The 19095-nt window shown below is 44.9% G+C and overlaps 1 protein-coding gene and 2 gene segments (V, D, J or C); 2 read left to right on the top strand and 1 right to left on the bottom strand.

Moving 5' to 3' along the window:
* The first annotated feature begins 5336 nt into the window (after positions 1–5336).
* LOC112529966 lies at positions 5337–6404 on the top strand. The segment is given in 2 exon segments: positions 5337–5448; positions 5868–6404. Coding segments are annotated over 2 exon segments (345 nt in total).
* Positions 6405–11689: 5285 nt separating this feature from the next.
* LOC768817 (trypsin I-P1-like) lies at positions 11690–15958 on the bottom strand. The gene is made up of 5 exons (XM_040651478.2): positions 15086–15958; positions 14209–14374; positions 13415–13668; positions 12518–12654; positions 11690–11945 (listed from the first exon to the last, which is right to left on the bottom strand). Exons 1-5 carry the CDS (start codon positions 15123–15125, stop codon positions 11796–11798), a joined length of 747 nt encoding a protein of 248 aa, XP_040507412.2. The 5' UTR covers positions 15126–15958; the 3' UTR covers positions 11690–11795.
* Positions 15959–16885: 927 nt separating this feature from the next.
* LOC112530246 lies at positions 16886–17909 on the top strand. The segment is given in 2 exon segments: positions 16886–16997; positions 17415–17909. Coding segments are annotated over 2 exon segments (345 nt in total).
* The last annotated feature ends 1186 nt before the right edge of the window (positions 17910–19095 follow it).

Raw genomic sequence — 19095 nt, 5'->3', positions numbered from 1 at the left:
GTGCTCAGGAACATGCCCGACTCTGCCACAGAGAGAAATATAAAGCAGATGCAATGAGATTCACTGTTCCACACAGGAGAGCAGATAGAAGCTCTGAGCATTGCTTTGATCTTCAGAGAAAAGGATGGAGGAGGGGCTGCTTTGGGTTACTTCCTGATACTGCTTCTCATTGACATTAATTACTGTACTCACAGTATTCCATAGGAAAAGAGACCTCATGTTGCAGAAAGCAAGGAAACAAAGAAAATTCTACAAAAGAGATGATAGTTTAGAAAGCCAGTGCCAGTTTATTACAGTGCTTGGTGCATGGTGATCTTTCCACATAGCGTGCACAACCCAGAGCTAAATCACCCCTCCTTATATTTAACATATGAATTTTCCATGAAGTTCCCACCTATTCTGAGAATTCTCATGCATATTAAATCTAACATTGCACCTGTATCTGTCAATCAAGGAATTCTTGCAAGGGGTCTTTCAGTTTGCCCATATGTGATACTGATGTTGAGCTACACAAATTACTCTTTTACACTTCTTTGTCTTGCAGATTGCTCTTTGGCACTGGGAGGTGGGGAGCCACATTGTTCTTACAAATATCTCCTTGAAAGCATATCCTTAAAATTTTTTTCTTCCAACTCTCTTCTCAGGGAACTCTCAGCATTCTACTGCTCAGCACATAATCAGGCTCGTCATGAAACCTCAGCATATTCCTGTGTGCTTACTGCCTACCTCCCATCATTTCCCCTCCCATCTCAGCGATGTCTATAGTTTCCTGTGATTGTACACATCGTCTCCCAGGGTTACCAGCCAGACAATACTTTCTGTGTTTCATGCTTTCCCATTGCTTTGTCTAGCCCCAGTGTGTCTCATCTTCCCTTAGTTCTTTCTTTTCACATACTCTGGGCAGCTACAAAAGACAGGTCCTAGACAGGACAAGAATTTTTCACATGGTTCTACGCTGATTCTTTGTGGCCATGCTGATCCCTATGAGTAAGTGAATTCAACACATCCCTGAGCATCTGCATAGATTCTACCATTGCTTATCTGACCTTCATGCCCATTTTTCAAAGCTTCCTGTGTTAAGAGAAGATTTTGAGAGAGTTAAATGAGAATCTCTGGATCTCCCACAATGCCTGCTTTGTTTCTTTTTCCTGTGTGCATATCTCCCAGAAGTTTAGTTTAAGGACACAAACTGCCCAGGAATATTTATTGCCTAACACTGGGATACTGGAAACTCAGCCAATGTTCTGAAGGGATGTTCCATCCTTTCCCTGTTCCTTCTCATCCTCCTCTCAAACAACCTACCATGCCTATACTGGGAAAATCTCTGCTCCAATAGGCTTACTCAATTATCTTTATCCCAAGATGAAGAGGCAGAGGAGAGTCTTTAGCTTTCTTTATTTGAATAAATGGAGAGTACACTAGGGGCACACCCCTGTAGGATCTCTCAAATCTACTCTTTTATCCCTGTAACTTGATGTGAGTCCTTTCCCCTTTCTCCATTGTTTAAGGTATTCAGGGTTCACATTCTTCTCAGTTCACCTGTCACACACTCATATGGCATGCCTATCACTCACACCTACCCCAGTAGGTATCCCCCTTCTTTTCCTTTGTTTATACTGATATAGACTGGTTTGTTTAGCAATAGAGATCAATATATTAGTTTAAGCACCAATATATTAGTTTAACAAAAGAAATCAATGAGTGCTAATTCTAAAGTTTTCCATTTCATCTCTGTTTAGTGTGCGAACAGCCTTGTTTTCTGTTAAGTCTGCTTCACAAGAAGCACTAGAGTCATAATAGGCTACTTATCTTTGCACTTCATCAGGTGCAAACACATTTTCCTTCAATTTCATGTACATTGTTCCAGAAGTTGTTCTTTATGGCCTAACAAGCAATGGAAATTTGCCAAACTGGGGAAAAAAGCTAAAGGTCAGCCAAAAGTCTCAGTGATGAAGCTGATGGTAGAAAAGTGAGGATAAAGTAAGTGGATGTGAGACCACCCTAAATCTGCACATGCCCAGAGGAATATTAGCATATGTTAATTAGTTCTTGGAAAAGAATGAATATGTATGCCAATGTACTGCATATGTATATCTTAACTGTTTATATGTAGCTTATCGTGTCACCTGGTATGTACCATGAGGAATATAGGAATACTGCTTTTTAACACTGCATTGGAGTTAGAGAGTTTTCTTCCTAGATTGCAGATGACAATACATACTTTGTAATCTGGGTTCAGGTACGTTGTTTTCCCCAGCTAGAACTATCTTCATATCCTGTAAAGTCTATCACTCTTTGTTCTGTCAAGCAAACAAGATTTACACGCAGGTGCTGAGCTAGCGTCTCCTGCCATATACCTGCAAGATAAGTTTGTTTAACCAGTCCCTCTTAGCAGATCTTATTTTGAAAGGATATCTTATCCTTTTTTCTTTCATCTCACCTGATTCATGTTTTTCCATTTTGTCTGAATTCACATCCTGCCCTGCCCTCATTTCCATATCAACCTAATTTCTGTATCAACTTGTTTCTTTCCCTTGTCTCAACACTTCTCCTTTTACCTTCTAGCTCTGGCTCTGGAGCAGTCCTCAGACACAGTCAAATGGCAATGCCAGTCTGTGAATCTGAACGGCCTCAAGATGAAATCTCCCAGCACAGCTATGTAGTAATACAAGATGCCTTAGACTCCAGGCTGATCTTAGTGGCCATTACAATAGAAAGTGGTAAGGCAAATGTTGAGGAATTCCAATGCCACTTAAAGAACGGAGAGATTCAAGGAGGTGGGAAGACCTTGATGGAACATACGTTTCTCAGTGACTCTGGCACATATTGCTCTGTCAAGAATGAAGAAGAGTGGCTAGGTCTGGAAAAAAAGGGGCCTACTATCCTTCTCATCTGCACTGCACAAAGGCAGGAAGATACTTTTTTACATATTACTGTCTCTACTCCTTAGCCTCCCCTTCTTTCTCAGACTCTTTCCTGCTTTCATTCTTTGCCTCCTTCTTTGTTTACTCTCATTTACATTATTTTCACTTCTGTCAATCCACCTAACCTACTTTGCCTCCCTTCTTCTCACCTTCTTTCTGCCTCCCTTCAGTCCTCACTTAAATCTATTCTCTCCCAGTTTTCTGGCCTCTTTTGACCTCTGTCAAGGTTCTGTCCTGGTTCAGCCTAGTTCTGTGGCTAATGGGGCAGAGGGACCCACAGGCACATGCCCTGGGAAGAGGGGAAGGGGAGTAGAGAAAGGGTAGGGAGATGGGCCTAAAAAAAGGAGAAAAGTTTCATGACTCCTAGTCAGTTTTATAGTTCCCTCTGAATGGAAAACAGAAACAGAACAGTGAAGTCTTCTGGGAGCTGTAGTTTGTTCTTCTCTTCTGAAACAGTACTCAGAACTATTGACAATCCATGGAACTACAGCATCAACTCTTCAACTCCCAGTACACTCTATGATATTATGATGTTGCTGGAAATATCCAAATAATTTTGTCAGGATGATATCTCTGATAAAAGCAGATTTTATTCATGATTGCAATGGCAAGCGTCCCTCAAGCAAGAGCATTCCTAAGGACTCAGTGACAGCTTTTGTACCTTGTTTCCCCCTTTGCCTGTCTCCCTTCCCTGTTTCCCCATTGGCTGGGTACTCCAGGTTCACAATTTTATCAAAGGTTTACATTTGTTAATTTGTTTGTTATCTGGTGTCAGTCAGTAGCCATCCTGTTGTACAGGATATTCTTGCAATGTGTGTGACAAAGTATAACATGTATTTTCATGCTAACTAGACATAAATTGTTGCTAGCTATACAAGTATATTGCCAATTATTTAACTTGTTCTAATGCAGAAAAAATATTTGATTTCCACAATGTGGAATACCAATAAAAATCATAAAACCATGACAACTTCTCACTACACTTCGTTAATTTCCCTATCCATGTGCCAGCTCTCTAACAATTTTTCTTTTTTCTTCTGGCCTATCTAATTTACTCCATACTCTCCTAAAGAAAATGGGCTGAGCTAGTAGTTGGGACACATAAACTTCCGTTTCATGCCCACGCTCTCCCCAACCTGCTCCTTCTTGGAAACAGAGGAAGTCTGCTTTCCACAAAGGAGGTCTCCAGCACAGCCATAGCATCTTTGTGGGTCCATGCGGTGCTGACTTAGAAAAATCACGTGATGGGTAATGTTAATCACTATCTTTGAATGAGTGACAGGATTTGACCTGTTTAGATCATCATGGAGAATGTTCAGAGTGCTCATGGGCAGAACAGCCAAAGATTGATCACAAGACTCTGGGTAAGATGTTGTCTGACTCACAAAGACCACCAGGGATCTGTAAGTATGCAGGCAAGCAGCAGCACAGCAGATACAGAGTGGCAGACCCTCACACTCCTGGATGAACACAGTAGCTTTCCCAATGCACCCACATCACAATTTACATTTAGCATGCACAGAGTTTTTATAAACAACAGATGCAGTGCAAGCAGAGGAATTCTCACGGAGGCCAATCTCACATTCCTGCCTGCACCAAGGGAGGATGTACCTTTCTCTTCCCTCGCAGATTTTCTGAGTCACCCTTGCTGTCTCCTCAGACTCTCTCTTCACCTCTCATACAAGACGGATGCCCCCTCACCACCTCCACTGACTGTTTACTTCTTCCACCCAAATGCTTGCAGTCCCTGTGAAGCAAATGCCCTTCCTCTCAGCGTCAAGTACCAGTACGCTCTAATAGTCTCCAAGTGCTTACTGAATGAGACAGACTGCAGTCAGTGACCCTGCTGTCGGCAGCGGGAAGGTAGAAGGAGGGAGATGCTCTTCTACGCTCCTGCAGAGTAGCTGATGACTCTCACACAGAAGCCATTGACAGCCCAGGGCAGGCAAAATGATGAACAAAGCACGAACGTGGCATGAACTGCATGGGCCCAACGAGAGAAGATCCAGCGCTGTAATGTCTGTGGTCAGGATCGTTGAAATTTCAGGAACTTAGATGTGGGGCACAGAAGAAAATAACAGAGCCCCGTTTCTCTATAATTTTTTTGCATAATACCTCTTTTGTGAAGATCTCAGCTGTTTCAAGAGGAAGAGAGGAAAACCCCAAAGCATCCCTATGCCTTGTCTCAAACTCAGGCTCCCATCCCGTCCCCACACGTTCCTGTGACTGCGCACATACACATACACACACGTAAAGCCAGCTGTGCAGGGTTTGTACCACCTACTACTGTCTGTATTTCACACAATTCCCAGCCAACCATCTGCTTTCTAGCCAACTGCTCTCGGGGCGGTCTCACACAGTCCTGCCCACTCCAACATCTTGCATTTCTTCCTTCCTCAATGTTTCCTCCTCACACAACAGAGCTCCTAGGTCAGTGCTGGCACCACAGGCAGATCAGCTGAAGAAGATAACACTTTTCCCATGTTTCCCTGCTGGTTTCTTACGGCCTTGCTGGCCCATGTAGGTATGTAAATTTTGTTCTCCCTTGACAAGCCTTCTGCTGGTGCTTCAACAATGTGTTCAGTTGTTGGCAATGCTCCATTCCCCAGGGCTCCCTGGGGAGGATGAGCAATGAATGAGGTGAAATTTTCCTCAGTCTCTTACTCAAAAAGCTCTGCCGGTCTACACATTTTTTTTTTTTCTGAAACATTTTAAAAATAGAACCAAGGGTGGTGAAGTTAGTATTTAAAAAAATATATGTAAGAAAAAAAATACTAGTAGTACACTTGAAATTGTTTTTTTCTGTCTCCTATCTGTCCCCTCCAGAGAAATGGGACAGCGTCTGACATGCTGGCATCCCATCTATTAATTCAAGGATGTGTCTCTGTGTCTCTTTCAACTCAGTCCATTCCTTACAGCTTCTTTTCTTCTTTGCTTTTCTAGGCTGGGCTCTTCAGCAAACCCCAGACATGATTGTCCGACTGGGAGACTCTCTGACTCTGAACTGCTCACACAAAGAGAGTGGATTCTGGACCATGTTCTGGTACAAGCTGCCAGTGGGGAAGAACGCCACTTTGCAGCTGATTGTTCGTTCAGTGGAAGGTAACAAAGCAGAGTTTGAGGAAGAATTCAAAAGCCGCTTCCAAAGCAGTGGGACTAAGGGGAACTCCTTATCAATGGCGATAGATCACGTCCTACTCAATGACTCAGGCACTTATTTCTGCGCTAAGCAAGATACACTGTGACACGAAGGCTGGAGCAGCACAACGCAAACCTCTCTCCATACAAGTGGAGACCTGACCCCTGAACACACAGTCCACTGTGTACCAGTAGAACTATTTTTCCACTTTTGACCTCCAGCTCTGTCCACTTAAGTAGTGGTTTCCTCTCTGTGTCTTCTGCTTGTTCTCTGCTTTTTTCCCCTTTCCACCTCTGAACAAATTCTGATCCTACTTTTGATACCAACTGTAATGCTATTGTTAAGCTTGTTAGAATTCACTGAAAAGCAGCCCTGCAGTTTGTTTAGATAATGGGAAGAACTGCATCTCTGTTGAAGTCCTCCATCAGGATGAGTGCTTGCGACTGCGATGCCCCCTGGAGCTGGAGGTTGACAGGCTCTGCTTGACTGGGTGACGTGTAGTAGACGCTGATCACAAGGCTTCCCTTGCTGCCTAGGTCTCTAACCATCACCCATAGGCTTTTGCTTGCTCATGACTATACTTTAGGGACAAGTCTTCAGGTTCTATTGAGTTCATGATGTAGATAGCAACACTACCTCCCCTCCTTCCTCGTCTGTCCCTTCTGAAGAGCTCGTAGCAGTCAACAGGCACGCTCCAGTCATAGGAATCATTCCACCAGGTTTCAGTGATGGCAACTACATTGTGGTTTTCTAGTAGCCCCTGTAGATTCCAGCATCTCCTGTTTGTTTCCCAGGCTGTGTGCATTGGTGTGGAGGCACTTCAGCTGGGCAGCTGGTCTTGTCAAGTCCTTAAAGGATATCGCTTTAATTCCTTGAAGTATTCCCCTTGATTTTCCCCTCTGCCTTCTCCTATTGCCCCAGCTGCCACCGCCTCATCACCACAGGATTTCATATGTGCTGCAGTGTTGCCAGCACCACTCAGGGCAACAGGTCCTTCAAGCCCCTTGCTTGCACCCATCTAGCTCTCATCTAGCTATGCCATCCCACACCTTATCACGGGAAGGCTCTCTATACCCCCATCCCAATTCAGGTCCAGTTTAAAACCATCCTAATGAGCCCTCTAGTTTTGCCCCAAGGACCCTTCTCGCCCTCTGAAAAAGGCAAACCTCACCTGGTGCCCACAAACCTGGTGCCATATAGGCCATTTGGTTGCCAAAATAAAAACCAGAGTTCTGGCGATGGCACCAGTGGCGAAACCATGTATGTAAGGATAAGATCCTTTGATTTGTTTTCATGTCCTCACCCAAGACAGGAGACAGTTCCTTCAGCTGTTGTTCCAAGGCCCTGAACTCCCTTTTGATAGCCTTTGATACAAATGTAGCTGCTTCATAGAATCATAGAATGGCCTGGGTTGAAAAGGACCGCAATGATCATCGAGTCTCAACCCCCCTGCTACGTGCAGGGTCGCCAACCACCAGACCAGGCTGCCCAGAGCCACATCCAGCCTGGCCTTGAATGCCTCCAGGGATGGGGCATCCACAACCTCCTTGGGCAACCCGTTCCAGTGCGTCATCACCCTCTGGGTGAAGAACTTCTTCCAAATATCCAACCTAAACCTCCCCGTCCCAGTTTAAAACCATTCCCCCTTGTCCTACCACTGCCCACCCCTGCTTTGTCTCTCCGTCTATGGAAAAGCATTAAGGAGTTACGGTCTGATGGCTGTACCAGTCAAGGTGGTTTCCTGGCGGCACCTCTTTCTCAAGCCCCAGGAAGGCAGCAGATTTCTCGAAGAAGGGGGTCTGCTCAGCATTTTGGATGTTCAGTTCCCTGCAGGGAGGAATCACCTACAACTACTATCCATCTCTTATCCTTCAACGGCGTAGTCTTGATTTTGAGGAAAGGCTTTTTGTGGTTTGGTTTCGTTAGTTTGTCCAGACTGAGTGGATTGTTATCAGCCACAGATGAGCCCCATAGCTGCTGGAGAGGGGCACCCGGCGGAGGGTGGGAGGACGGTGGGGGGGGTTGCTGGAGAAAGCAAGGAGGGTTTTTGTATTTGGCTTCAAGCACAAACTTGTCTCCATCTGCTCTTTTCCTTTGTGTTCTTGCCTCCAGCCTTGCAATTCTTTTTCCCCTCGACCTGATGTGATACAGACTGCCTTGGGTTTTCTGTTCTTTCCTTTGGAATAACGTGCCAGTGCGTGGGTGAACTGTGGTTTTCCTGTTTGTCCCCCACGACAGTTTTTAACGCACGTATTTCATCCTGTAGCCTCATCACAAGTCGGAGCAGGTCGTCTACCTGCTCACACCTCGCACAGCTGTTCTGACTGCTGCTTTCCCCACGATGCCGGGGAAAGGCTCATGCACTCTACACAGCCAGAGGTTCGGACAGCTGCACGGCTGCCTCGGCACTCAGTCGGGGTTTCAGCATCCTTCCTGGCAGGGGCAGACATCCTTGCTCTCCTTCGCGTGGATACCATGACTAAGTCTGTGCCCGCGGACGGTGACAATCTCTCCCTCCGTGCTCGAGCCGCCCGCGCCAACTGCCGCGCCGCGCCCTTCTGACCCGCCGCGCCGTTTGCCCGTCCCGTTCGCGCCGCCCCCTAGCGGCAGGTTTTGTACACGCAGGGGCTTCGGCCGCTGTCGCCCCCGGCTCCGCCGCAGCGCGTCAGTGCTGCCGAACGTCGGGGACGTCCCTTCGCGACGGCTTTTTCCGCCCTGTTTACTTTTCTGTGAAGGCTCCCTTGGTGCCAATTTCCGCTATGCAGCTGACTCACACAAAGTCTGTGCTAAAAAAAAATAATAATGTCATACAGCACGGAATATCCCTTTGGTCAGTTTAGGTCAGCTGTCCTGGCTAAGCCCCCTCCCCACCACTTTCTCACCCGCTGCCAGCAGACAGAAAGGGAGCAGCTTTGTAAGCTACCTTTCCGTGGTAGGGTCTATCACGGCTATAAGTGATGTTCCAACCATATCAGAAGGGAGAGCCCATAAGAACATTTCAACAGTTTGAATATCAAGTCTGGCATATAATCTAGAAAGTGGAATTTCTTCCTTGCCTACAAGACGCATAGAGACATGGAGTAGACAGTGGCAGAGGACAGAGACTGTTTCCAAACTACTCTTCCCAACATGCTCATCCCTCGTAGTCAAGGACGTGCTCTGTGTACAGATAGAAATGTGTATTTTCCCCCATCTTCCTCATCCTCTTCACTGTCCTCCAACATTTTCATCCCTCCATACTGAATACAGTACACGTACTGAAACCTGGTGGATATTTCTAAACTCTCTCAGAGGGAAGTGTTCTGGTTTTATGACTTCTTAGTTGTCGGTATTCCACATCATAACATCATGTAAAGCACTGGGAGTTGAAGAGTTATTGTTGCAGCTCCATGGACCACTCTTTCTGGGGGCTTGGTTCTTGGAGGGGGAGGGGCGGAGGGCCTGCTTTCCCCCGAGGACTTTGTGCCCAGAGGAAGAGAGGTGGAGCTCCTGGCAACTCAGGAGCCTCTGTCTCTTTGTTCACCGTTGAGAAGCACATGGTGCCTTGCTGCTTTTTGCCTGCAGCTTTAGAGTAAGGCCTTCGATTTGGACATGCTCTCTCTCATTTTATTTGATTTTGGTGGCCTTGATTCCAATTGAATTGCGTTCTATTGTGTTATCTTGCATTCTGATATCATATTTAGTAAATCAACATTCCTCCTCAGTGCTACTTAATAACTCCTCCTCTGATCACCGGACCAGACCAGACCGGCCTGTGAACTGTTGACACTTTTTTTTCTCTCTTTCCTTCTTTTCCAGGCCTGTGGGCCTGCTGTCCTCCTGTCATGGACACAGATAGATCTAGATAACTCTGTGATGTAGTGGAATTCCAAGGTCACAGCATGAACCAATGGTTGGGCTACGTGAGTGTGCGGGTGTCTGGAGAGGGGCGGGGAGTGGTCTGGAGCCACCCCTTCCGTCTCCGCGATACTTCCTGTGAGGTCTGAGTCTGCGCGGGTCCCTATTTCCCCCTGCCCTTCGCTCTGGCGGCACGACCGTATGAATGGTGGAGGGTCACATTCCTCAGCCCGTCCCTTTCTCCATACTGTTACCGGGAGGGGTGAGTTAATTCCTTCTGGATATCTTTTCCTATTGTGCCTATTTCTCAAATAAAGGCTCTGTGATTGCCTTTGCTTGTTCTACACATGATATGGAGAAACAGGTCTTTGTTTAGAAAGAAGGGGATATTGTCTGCGTTTAATCAACAGAAATGCAAAATACTTTGATCGAGCAGAATGTCTTACGTTATCAGATTTATCAAATACAATTGTTCCTCTTGGAGTATCGGCCAGAGGAGAACTGTTCAGCTTGTTCTAAGGTTCCTTCTGTATTAGATAGATGGAATATATGGGAATTTAATGCACAAACACAGTGAAGACATTTTCGTTATTGTCCTTGATTGCTGGAAGCTTTCAACTTTCCAGCACCCGGGCCCAAATAAAAAGAAATCTCTCTCTTGCGTGTGTGGGAATTGGCTCATTGCACATCAGGTAACAAATTTGCTTCTTGGCTGATAATACGAGGCAAGGATATTTAAGTCTCCACTCACACTGGCCGTGGAGGGAAAACCTGTGACTTTCAACAGCTCCCCGGTAAGAACTCTGTCTCCTGGTACAAAGAGACTGAAGGGAAGGATGATTTTTATAGGAACAAAGAAAGCCACAAAGGAAGATGCTGAGAAGGAATTCATCAAGGACTTTCAGAGCAGTGAGATATCATGCTATGGTCTGATCTTGTTTGTATATTGTACTTTTTTCCTGGCTCAGGCACCTATTACGTACCTAAGAGGTATATCGACAACAAAGAATCTGAAGGAGCTACGCAAAAACCTCTCCAATTGAAAATGGCATTTGTTCCTTTGTGCCCCACTTTTCTCCTCTCCCATTTCTTTTTTCTTTCTCTTTTTTCTTTTCTTTTTTTTTTCTTTTCCTCGGGAGACAAGTGCACAGCTCCTGGGCAACTTTGGCAGTTTTTTCATGGATTCTCTTGGGGCAGACTGGGACAACAGGATGCAAAACCAAAGCTCAGGAACACCTCTGTTCTTTTGACTGTTCCAGGAAAACTAAGAAAGCCCAGCATGTCCAATGAGCAAAATGGTATGGACAGCAGCCCCAGCAATTTAGTAAAATAGCCTTGGTAGGTCACAGTACTGGTACATTAAGAGAACAAGCCCTAGCAAGAGCTTGCCTTCATTCCCCAGGTAGAGCTTTCAGTGATTTTGCACTAGGAAATATTCAGTCATATGACTGTGGGTTAGGGGTGATCGGGAGCATTTGATTTGCTGCCTGCTGTTTTCTGTAATAGAAGTGTGTTGCCTCTGTAGTTCGCCACGCTCCTTCAGCTGTTTTATGTAGATGTGTAGCATTTGACTATATGATTATAAACAGAAAATATCTCCTCCTCCAGCATGCTTGTACATAACTGGCTGAAGGACTCCTGAAGTTGAGGGTAGAAAGCGTTCCAAGATTCTTCTAGTTGAGAGACACTACAAGTATTAGATAAATAGAGAGAGAGAGAGAGATAGTGATATTACTTGTCTGTGTTCCCCATGTAATAACCCATGGAAGTAACCGGAGGAACTGCACAAAGAAGGGCTGCCTGAAAATGTTTATTTTTTGTGAAGGTGTGTACATCCAATTCCAAAGCAGAAGGAAATGAGGAGGAGGAAAAGCAGGTCACGTAAAATGAGTGTCTCAGTTGGAAGACATAGTCGTTTTAATCCAGGAAACATAATTGCAAACCTTAGTGTAAACACCAGGATAACCTTTTTGTGCACATCCAAAGCCCCAGGAAACAATACCCTGAAGCTGACCATTGCAGACTACTGGACCACCGGAATCCCCCTGTACAGATAAAGATACAGATGCTCAGCAAATGTTATCAGCATCAGCAGTAAGCCATGATTCCCAGAACCCACTGAGATACTAGAGGGAGACTTTTTCTTACAAAGATAATTTCTGCTTACAATTCTGCACCTGATGCTAACATGCCGTACTTCTAAGGCATCACAGACAGTAGTAAGTTACTTATTTTTCATGGGTGCCGTTCTTGGCAGGTGCTCAGAAACCTTTTCTGGCACATTATTCTGCAAAACTTTTCCACAGAATCAAGCATACACAACATGCAGTGCAATTACCAGGTGTGTTCATTTTCCAGACTTCCTGGATGTTGGTATGGTGATATTTTATTCTCATTGAATCCAATACTAACATTTGCATCCTAGGTTATAGCCTCTGCGATTATTGTTTATTTTCTGGTGCAGCACGTCTCCATTTTCGGTAGCCCAAAGTGCAAGAGCTAGCATACTTTAGTTAAAAAAATGGTTTCAAACATGCCACTGAGTATCTCTAACATGATCTCATCCTCTACTAGGAGAAGACAGGAAAGGTACAGATAGGAGAGGCAGTTGTTTTACCTGGCAGGAGTCTTTTCCTCCATTCAGGTATCCTATACATATCATGTTACTGGTAATTCTACCAGGGTAAGCCCTGCTGCACTGGCTTGAGGAGAGTACAGGGGCATTCAGGCACTGCAGGACATCTGGATACAGAGCTACAAGAAAATAGAGAGAAATTTTTGATGGCATGGCTGATAGAATTTTAGAGCCTGGAAAAAACATCTTTCTTAACAGAAAAGTCATTGCTGGACACCGTGTTTTAGCAGTCCTCATTTTGTTTCCGAGCTGTAAGTCTATTTGTTTAGATGAAACAAATTCTACCCATGGGCCCTCTGTTCTACCCTGCATCTAGAAAGTCACCAGCTGGCAGGCTTGGAACTAAGAACTACTCTTTCAGTACGTATGACGCAGAAATCTGGGGCCGCAGGCAAACTAGCCCCATCTCCGGTGCAGGTTTGTTTTGGCCAGAGAATTAGACAGCGGTCCCCAGCCATGCTTCTGACCATCAGTGGAAAAGAGTGGAGCTCTTTTGTAGCAGTTTTAGATCCACATTCACACGTTTTTATAATATTCTCAGAACACAGCTAACTAGTAAATCACTAGTGCTTGGAACTGCACGGCTGATGGTGCCAAGACACAAAATGTCCAGATTGCCACACATCTGAGTGAAGGGCACTTGAGTGACATAAATGATTCCGTCTTCACAAAATAAAACAGGATCAAAGATCTTAGAAAGCCTTGCCATCAGGGCAGCTAAATGATTGTTGCCCTACATGGACTGATCATTTAAAATCATCCTTCAAAAAGGCTTGCCCTGCAGCACTTCTCTGTTCTTTACCCTGCACTGTTTGGACTTCATTGTGAGGTCTTAGACTATGTCCAGTGTCCTCAGACACATTCCCACGCAGCACTCACAGCCGCTGCTGAGTGTGTTGCCCCATCCAGAGATCAGGCACGTTGTTCCAGCGGTCACACAGCTGGTAGGCAGAGGAACTGTGTTGATGTAGGAGTTGAGTGTGGCTGCTTTGGAAAGCTTGATGAGCATGATATCATTGTTCAGTGTGTTGGAATTGTAGCCAGAGTGACGGATGACTTTAGATGAACTAATGGTCTGCTCGCTGCCGTCTTGGGCTGCCAGGTTGTATTCCCCAAGCTTCACTTGAATGGAACTGGAAAAAAGAAGGAATGTCACTTACCTTACTGCCACTGACATCAGGGTTATGAGAAAGCTGCCTATCACTGTATGTATTAACTCTTTGTGCCGGGTACTTTTCTTGTCCTGCAATAAATTCCAGGGATCCACACTGAGATCTTATTCCCAGTGCTGGTGGTGAATTTACGAAGGATTGTTTTGTGGCAAGTACAAACATTCTGGAAGACAAACTGGTATCACGATGAAGTCGTTCCTCTCCGTATTCTACTGTAATTAAGTTTTAACAAATCAATTCAATTTCTGAGAGACCACACACATAACTGTCTAGGTTACCACGTTGTCATTTCAGGAAGTAATCTGCATTCAGAAAAACATTTGCAGAAGGGGAAAACCTCTTGTGATGCATCAGCCCATCTTTCTGAATGACCCACTCATTCCTCAGTTGTCTTCCGTGAGAACTGAGTTATTTATATATTTGGATCTCATAGCTCTACATTCCCGGCAAAAGTGAACTGGAGAAAAGAGGTAGATTATGGGATATATTTTTTCCACTCACGACTTGTAGCAGTGAGCAGCTGACAGCACCCATTGGCTGCTGATGAGAGAGCCTCCACAGAAGTGACATCCAGAATTCAGAGACACCTGGTAGGGTGCGGCACTCCTTGCACAGCTGTAGCCTCCCGCAATCTTGTCATCATCCTCATCACTGATGGGGAAGGCAACTGCGAAATAAGAAATAGCATATGTTAACATCTGGCATAAGGAACTCCGTGGCCCTGTGGCTGACTGAAACATCTCACGCATAGGCTCTGGTTCTACAAAAATGCACAGTAGCAGTTACGGTTAACTCTAGCACACATTTGTTCGCTTCTGCCTAAAATAAGCTGATTGAATTTAGATTGGCAGACCATCTGTCTGTGTCTGAAGCCCTGGATGCTATTTCCAGAGTGAACTTAATAATATACAAATGTTCTTGTTGGATAAGACCAAAGGTTTGTCTGTACCAGGATCTTGTCCGTAGTAGCAGTCAATAGCAGGTAATGAAAGTACAAGACAAGTCTGCAGTCACATCTCCTTGGAACACTCTCCCATATGCAAAGAATTTACAGCAGCTTCAGGATTTTTTGAGTAAGAGGTGCTTTGTAATTCATTTTCAGTGGAAGATTCATGAATTTACATGGTCTTCTTTTTTGAACCTGGGTAAGCACTGTAGCGTTCCCCGGTCAAGAACCATGAAGGCATTCATGTCTCGTGAAATAAGTTATTCTGGGCGGATAGTTTGGAGTCAAAAGAAGTAGAAGTGCTTTGCCTTAAGCCTTTTGCAAGTGTAAACTCAAAACTCAACTGCAATTTCTCACAACAGATTATGCTACAAGTTTCCTCAGAAATAGTTTCATTTTAGATTACAAAAATAAAAGTAAAAATACACTCACCAGCCACACCAACAAAGGCGACTAACACTAAGAATTTCATGATCTTGACACAGCCTCGATCCCAGACTGGTGGACTGGCAACTTGAACTTCTAGAAATACATCTTCTGAAATGGCATATCGTTAACCCAAGGTTTTCTCCAGGACAAAAAACAAACAGTGGAAACCTTGAAGATCCAAATGAAGGTACTGATATCCTACATTAGAAGGTACTGATAGTAATTACAGATAACGTAACAGTTAATAATAAACCTTTCATACGATATAGAGCTCTCTTTAATTATTTCAAAGAACAACTTTCAACATAAAGATACACTTGCGTTTCGGAAGATTGGTGGTTTCTCATAGCACTTGTTCATAGTAACCCCTTGAGATCTCTCTGTGCTGTTGGTGCCATTTTTAAGAAAGCAGGCTGAATCCAGAAGCAGAACGTTGTATGTAGTGGATTGAAAGATATTTTACATCTATTAAAAAAAAACTGAAACAAAAACGCCATTTCTATCCATTTCTTAAGTTTCTTTAAAGAAAAAAGCATTTTCTTCAGCAACGTGCTTCTTTCTATCTGAATGATAGAGTGTTTTCTCAAACAAAATATTCAGAAGTAATTTCAAAAACAGAATATGAGAAAAGTACTTTATGTGGCCCTCCATCTCCTAAGATACTTTGTTTAAATGTGGAATGCTCACAATTTCTATTTGAAAGCATTTCACCCATTTAATCTAAAGGATCGTGTCAATCTAAGAAATGCGGTGGCTTTTACTTTACAGATAGTGATTTTTGCCACAAAAGAATCTCAGTAGAAGTTGATATTTGTGGATACAGTGTATGTGAACACAAATACAGTGATCACAAACAGTGAGAGCTCCCAAAATTCTCTGAAAGAGTGTTAATGCTTATGATGCGGAGTTTGTTAAATGCTAGTGTGTTTGACAAACAAACATTATCCAAGGAGCTGCCAAATTCATCACTCACATTCCTGCCGGCACCAAGGGAGGATGTACCTTTCTCTTCCCTCGCAGATTTTCTGAGTCACCCTTGCTGTCTCCTCAGACTCTCTCCTCACCTCTCATACAAGACAGATGCCCCCTCACCACCTCCACTGACTGTTTACTTCTTCCATCCACATGCTTGCAGTCCCTGTGAAGCAAATGCCCTTCCTCTCAGTGTCAAGTACCAGTACGCTTTAATAGTCTCCAAGTGCTTACTGAACGAGACAGACTGCAGTCAGTGACCCTGCTGTCGGCAGCGGGAAGGTAGAAGGAGGGAGGTGCTCTTCTACACTCCTGCAGAGTAGCTGATGACTCTCACACAGAAGCCATTGACAGCCCAGGGCAGGCAGAATGATGGACAAAGCATGAACGTGGCATGAACTGCATGGGCCTAACCAGAGAAGATCCAGCGCTGTAATGTCTGTGGTCAGGATCGTTGAAATTTCAGGAACTTAGATGTGGGGCACAAAAGAAAATAACAGAGCCCCGTTTCTATGTATTTTTTTTGCATAATACCTCTTTTGTGAAGATCTCAGCTGTTTCAAGAGGAAGAGAGGAAAACCCCAAAGCATCCCTATGCCTTGTCTCAAACTCAGGCTCCCATCCCGTCCCCACACGTTCCTGTGGCTGCGCATACACACATACACACACGTAAAGCCAGCTGTGCAGGGTTTGTACCACCTCCTACTGTCTGTATTTCACACAATTCCCAGCCAACCATCTGCTTTCTAACCAACTGCTCTCTGGGCGGTCTCACACAGTCCTGCCCACTCCAACATCTTGCATTTCTTCCTTCCTCAATGTTTCCTCCTCACACAACAGAGCTCCTAGGTCAGTGCTGGCACCACAGGCAGATCAGCTGAAGAAGATAAAACTTTTCCCATGTTTCCCTGCTGGTTTCTTACGGCCTTGCTGGCCCATGTAGGTATGTAAATTTTGTTCTCCCTTGACAAGCCTTCTGCTGGTGCTTCAACAATGTGTTCAGTTGTTGGCAATGCTCCATTCCCCAGGGCTCCCTGGGGAGGATGAGCAATGAATGAGGTGAAATTTTCCTCAGTCTCTTACTCAAAAAGCTCTGCCGGTCTACACATTTTTTTTTTCTGAATCATTTTAAAACTTCAATCAAGGGTGGTGAAGTTAGTATTTAAAAAAAATATATGTAAGAAAAAAATACTACTACTACATTTGAAATTGTTTTTTTCTGTCTCCTATCTGTCCCCTCCAGAGAAATGGGACAGCGTCTGACATGCTGGCATCCCATCTATTAATTCAAGGATGTGTCTCTGTGTCTCTTTCAACTCATTCCATTCCTCACAGCTTCTTTTCTTCTTTCCTTTTCTAGGCTGGGCTCTTCAGCAAACCCCAGACATGATTGTCCGACTGGGAGACTCTCTGACTCTGAACTGTTCACACAAAGAGAGTGGATTCTGGACCATGTTCTGGTACAAGCTGCCAGTGGGGAAGAACGCCACTTTGCAGCTGATTGTTCGTTCAGTGGAAGGTAACAAAGCAGAGTTTGAGGAAGAATTCAAAAGCCGCTTCCAAAGCAGTGGGACTAAGGGGAACTCCTTATCAATGGCGATAGATCACGTCCTACTCAATGACTCAGGCACTTATTTCTGCGCTAAGCAAGATACACTGTGACACGAAGGCTGGAGCAGCACAACGCAAACCTCTCTCCATACAAGTGGAGACCTGACCCCTGAACACACAGTCCACTGTGTACCAGTAGAACTATTTTTCCACTTTTGACCTCCAGCTCTGTCCACTTAAGTAGTGGTTTCCTCTCTGTGTCTTCTGCTTGTTCTCTGCTTTTTTCCCCTTTCCACCTCTGAACAAATTCTGATCCTACTTTTGATACCAACTGCAATGATATTGTTAAGCTTGTTAGCGCTCACTGAAAAGCAGCCCTGCAGTTTGTTTAGATAATGGGAAGAACTGCATCTCTGTTGAAGTCCTCCATCAGGAGGAGTGCTTGCGACTGCGATGCCCCCTGGAGCTGGAGGTTGACAGGCTCTGCTTGACTGGGTGACGTGTAGTAGACGCTGATCACAAGGCTTCCCTTGCTGCCTAGGTCTCTAACCATCACCCATAGGCTTTTGCTTGCTCATGACTATACTTTAGGGACAAGTCTTCAGGTTCTATTGAGTTCATGATGTAGATAGCAACACTACGTCCCCTCCTTCCTCGTCTGTCCCTTCTGAAGAGCTCGTAGCAGTCAACAGGCACGCTCCAGTCATAGGAATCATTCCAGCAGGTTTCAGTGATGGCAACTACATTGTGGTTTTCTAGTAGCCCAGTAGATTCCAGCATCTCCTGTTTGTTTCCCAGGCTGTGTGCATTGCTGTGGAGGCACTTCAGCTGGGCAACTGGTCTTGTCAAGTCCTTAAATGATAACTCAGGTCCAGTTTAAAACCATCCCAATGAGCCCTCTAGTTTTGCCCCAAGGACCCTTCTCGCCCTCTGAAAAAGGCAAACCTCACCTGGTGCCCACAAACCTGGTGCCATATAGGCCATTTGGTTGCCAAAATAAAAACCAGAGTTCTGACGATGGCACCTGTGGCGAAGCCATGTATGTAAGGATAAGATCCTTTGATTTGTTTCCATGTCCTCACCCAAGACAGGAGACAGTTCCTTCAGCTGTTGTTCCAAGGCCCTGAACTCCCTTTTGATAGCCTTTGATACAAATGTAGCTCCTTCATAGAATCATAGAATGGCCTGGGTTGAAAAGGACCGCAATGATCATCGAGTCTCAACCCCCCTGCTACGTGCAGGGTCGCCAACCACCAGACCAGGCTGCCCAGAGCCACATCCAGCCTGGCCTTGAATGCCACCAGGGATGGGGCATCCACAACCTCCTTGGGCAACCCGTTCCAGTGCGTCACCACCCTCTGGGTGAAGAACTTCTTCCAAATATCCAACCTAAACCTCCCCTGTCCCAGTTTAAAACCATTCCCCCTTGTCCTACCACTGCCCACCCCTGCTTTGTCTCTCCGTCTATGGAAAAGCATTAACGAGTTATG

This window comes from Gallus gallus, chromosome 1 (assembly GCF_016699485.2).
Source record: "Gallus gallus isolate bGalGal1 chromosome 1, bGalGal1.mat.broiler.GRCg7b, whole genome shotgun sequence".
NCBI lineage: Eukaryota > Metazoa > Chordata > Aves > Galliformes > Phasianidae > Gallus > Gallus gallus.
The sequence above is the reverse complement of the archived record's forward strand: the minus strand, read 5'-3'. Positions and strand labels throughout refer to the sequence as shown.